The sequence below is a fragment of the Puccinia triticina genome, chromosome 16A, assembly GCF_026914185.1.
Source record: "Puccinia triticina chromosome 16A, complete sequence".
Classification (NCBI taxonomy): Eukaryota; Fungi; Basidiomycota; class Pucciniomycetes; order Pucciniales; family Pucciniaceae; genus Puccinia; species Puccinia triticina.
Window position 1 is genome coordinate 243,837 of NC_070573.1, and position 3,144 is coordinate 246,980.

General features: G+C 50.2%; 1 protein-coding gene across 1 annotated transcript; it reads right to left on the reverse strand.

Moving 5' to 3' along the window:
* Positions 1-679: 679 nt before the first annotated feature.
* PtA15_16A30 (uncharacterized protein) lies at positions 680-991 on the reverse strand (the record flags this gene model as incomplete). The annotated part of the gene is made up of 1 exon (XM_053163987.1): positions 680-991. The coding sequence occupies one exon, from the start codon at positions 989-991 to the stop codon at positions 680-682; it is 312 nt and encodes a 103-aa protein (XP_053027680.1).
* Positions 992-3,144: the final 2,153 nt, after the last annotated feature.

The window sequence follows — 3,144 nt, forward strand, 5'->3', positions numbered from 1 at the left end:
TGGCGCCTCCAACAGTCAAGTTGGGGGTTTTCGGCGCCTAATAGGTTGGGTCAACCCAGCCCAAAAAAGTATGACATTGGGTTGGGTGCAGGCAGCATATTTTAAAATCTGCCCCAACCCACACTAAATTTTGGGTCAGGTTTGGGCACTGTTTTTGACATGAACCCAGCCTGTTTACACCCTGACACCACATCCAGCTTGTGTCTAACGCGCAAAGGAGGGAATGTGCCTGTGGAAAAAAAGATGTGGGAAAAAATAAAAAAATAAAAAAGTGGAAGAGCACAACCATCTACACAATAGCTGTAATGAAAATTTTGCTGGTCAAGGCCCAACATGAACTGGGCTACTGCAATTTTGGATGGGGCATTTCAGCCTACATACACTCAAAATGAAATCCCCCAGTGGACTGTGCAGTGTATCAGGTTATGCAAAGAATTCTTATGCTGTTTTGAACACCACAAGCAAGTTGGAATGTTGGGTTGTAAATGGGTTTTGCTTGCCAGCTAACAGACAGTATTCCCACATTTATGCTGATGTATTGACAGTATAGCAGTATGCACCTTTACCTTCCTCTGTATCTTATGCAACCAGGAAGGAGGTAAGGTTTTTACATTAGGTGTCAAGAGTAGGTTACACACAGTGAGGAAATTTTAAGCAGCACATCTACATGCCAAGAGTCTTAAGGCGAATCCGGCCGCACTCCGCATCCGCAAGCATCTTGGTGTATGTGACCACAGTTTTGTTGACCCGGAACGTCCTTGCGACATGGCCGACAACGGTACCTAACGGCGAAGGCAGGGTTGTTGCAGCGACCGCCATGTTCCGGGTACCCGCCCGTACACTTCCTTATTGCCTCACAAGGCACCCTGTAGGAGAGTTCTACCCCTCCGACCGGCTTGCCGCGTGATGGGCAGGGAACTGGAGGGAGGGCGGACACGCCGGCTAGGAGGGTGGCCAGGAGGAGGATCAAGGGCAGGCCGGGGATTTTCATGTTTTGGGGGGGGGGGGGGGCAAGTGGGATCGTTGTAGGAGGGACAGCCGACGGCTCGAACCAAGGGCGGCTGGCAGGCCAGGGGTGGTGAGGTGTGGCTGAAGGAGACGGTGTTTGACGGTTCGACTAGTGTCGAATGTATTGGCAGGCCATTCTTCCAGTTTGGAGGCAAGGTTTGCGCTAGATTGGGCAGCAGGTAGGCTTGGGCAGACCAGCTGAGGGGCAAGGGGTCGCGGCAACATGTCTCAGTTAGGGCACGATTCAGATCCAGACGATTGCGGTCTGATGGCTGGGTTCCTTGCAGGAAAAAGCAGCCAGGACGGCTCGGGCAATCGAGGTCTACCAGGACTTGCGGCTCGCTCTTCCCGAGCATAACAAAGCCCGGCGGAGCCGTACAGGTGCACTCTGACGTCTAGCCAACGTCGGCGCACACCTTGCCGACCCAGCGCTAAGCAGATGTGGGATGCGATTTGTCGGACGTGTACATCGGCATGATCCCAGCGTCGAAGGGGTAGTCGGATGGCCGTCGAAGGGGTAGTCGGATGGCTCTCGGCGCTGAACTGAGCAGTTGGTTTGATACCGGCGTCAAGTGCGATGTGTACCGGGACCTGTCTGGCAGGCGGGTTGTATAAGGATGGGAACCTGACGATAAGGAACACGTCGCGTCAGCACAGGCGCGGCACGGGTATCGGTCTCCAAACTCGGTAAAGAGAGAGAGAGGAGCCGGTACCCGGCTCTGCCAAGAGTAGACTATGTACAAGTGTAAGGCCGCAGTAACTAGGTCTAAGGTAGTGAGAGATAGAGTTACGCGCGCATACAACTATGTACTAAGTTAAGTTTGCACTCTTGGATACCGTACACTCCAACAGGTTGTACTTGTAATGCAATGAATCCTAAACAGAAAAGATGAGGAGAGAGAGTATTTATAGGGTTCTTGGTAAGTACATAGTTTGGTTGATGAGAAACAAAACCATAATGACTATGTAAATAGAAAACATGCGCGTAGAAGCATATGATGTAATGTGAAAATGGAAATACGGACTTAATTTGCGCATTGCAAAAACCTTGTTGCACACTGCACGTGAAGGACACAACTTCATTTTTTTTGACCAATCAATAGACAAGCTTATTAGGGGGGTTCAAAATTGGATTTTTGGTTGCTGGTGGCCCCATAAAATGTTGCTTGCTGGTGCACAATTTGGGGCGTAAAATTACCACCAGAAATGGCAAAACTTTGCTGGTCATCCAACAGGGACCAGCAAAATTTTAGACTCATTAGTGTACAGACCGGCACCCCTTCTGATGACCAGTCAATACCAGTCATCACCTGGAATGCATACCTCCATCCAATGGCCAGTCAAAATGGGTCATTGGGTTGAGTACACACTCAACTCTTCCCCAACACCAGTGATTGGACACAGGCACACACTCCACTCAATGACCAACCCGGTCATTGAGTGGATACACACTCACTCAATGACCAACCCAGTCATCGAGTGGATACATACTCACTCAATGACCTAGCCGGTGTAAAGCTCAAAAGTGTTCCTGAGAACCTTTTGCTGAGTGCGGAAAGGGATGAATGAGGTTACCCAACACTGAAACAAGTACAATACATGGAGCATATCTGGTTAACGTTTTTGATTGAAGATGGAGACCTACATGTCCTATTTTTTGTTTTCAGCCATCCTATACATAATCAGGGCTAAAAAAAAAAAATAGGACTTGTAGGTCTGTATCTTCAATGAAAAACATTTACCAGATACACTCCACGTATTGTACTTGTTTCAGCGTTGGGTTACCTCTGCCTTTCCTGGGTCACTAGAAACTAAAACAAGCCCCCCCCCCCCCAATCTACAATTGGAAGGTTTATGTAGTGATAGTGGAGGTGTATCAAAAGATAGCCTACTTTGAGCAGGTGGCTAAGGGTTATGGTTAGGGCTGGATCCCGCGGGGTACCCGGCCACTCTGGGCTAGCCCGGCGCCTGTCCCGCGGGTATACCCGTCACTCGGGTACCAAAATCAAGTAGCCCGAGCCGTACCCGCGGGAATCAGGAACGGTATCAGGGTACCCGCGGGATTGACGGGCGACGGGTATACCTGCCGTCCCGCGGGTATACCTGCCGTCCCGTGGGTATACCCGCATCCCGTTC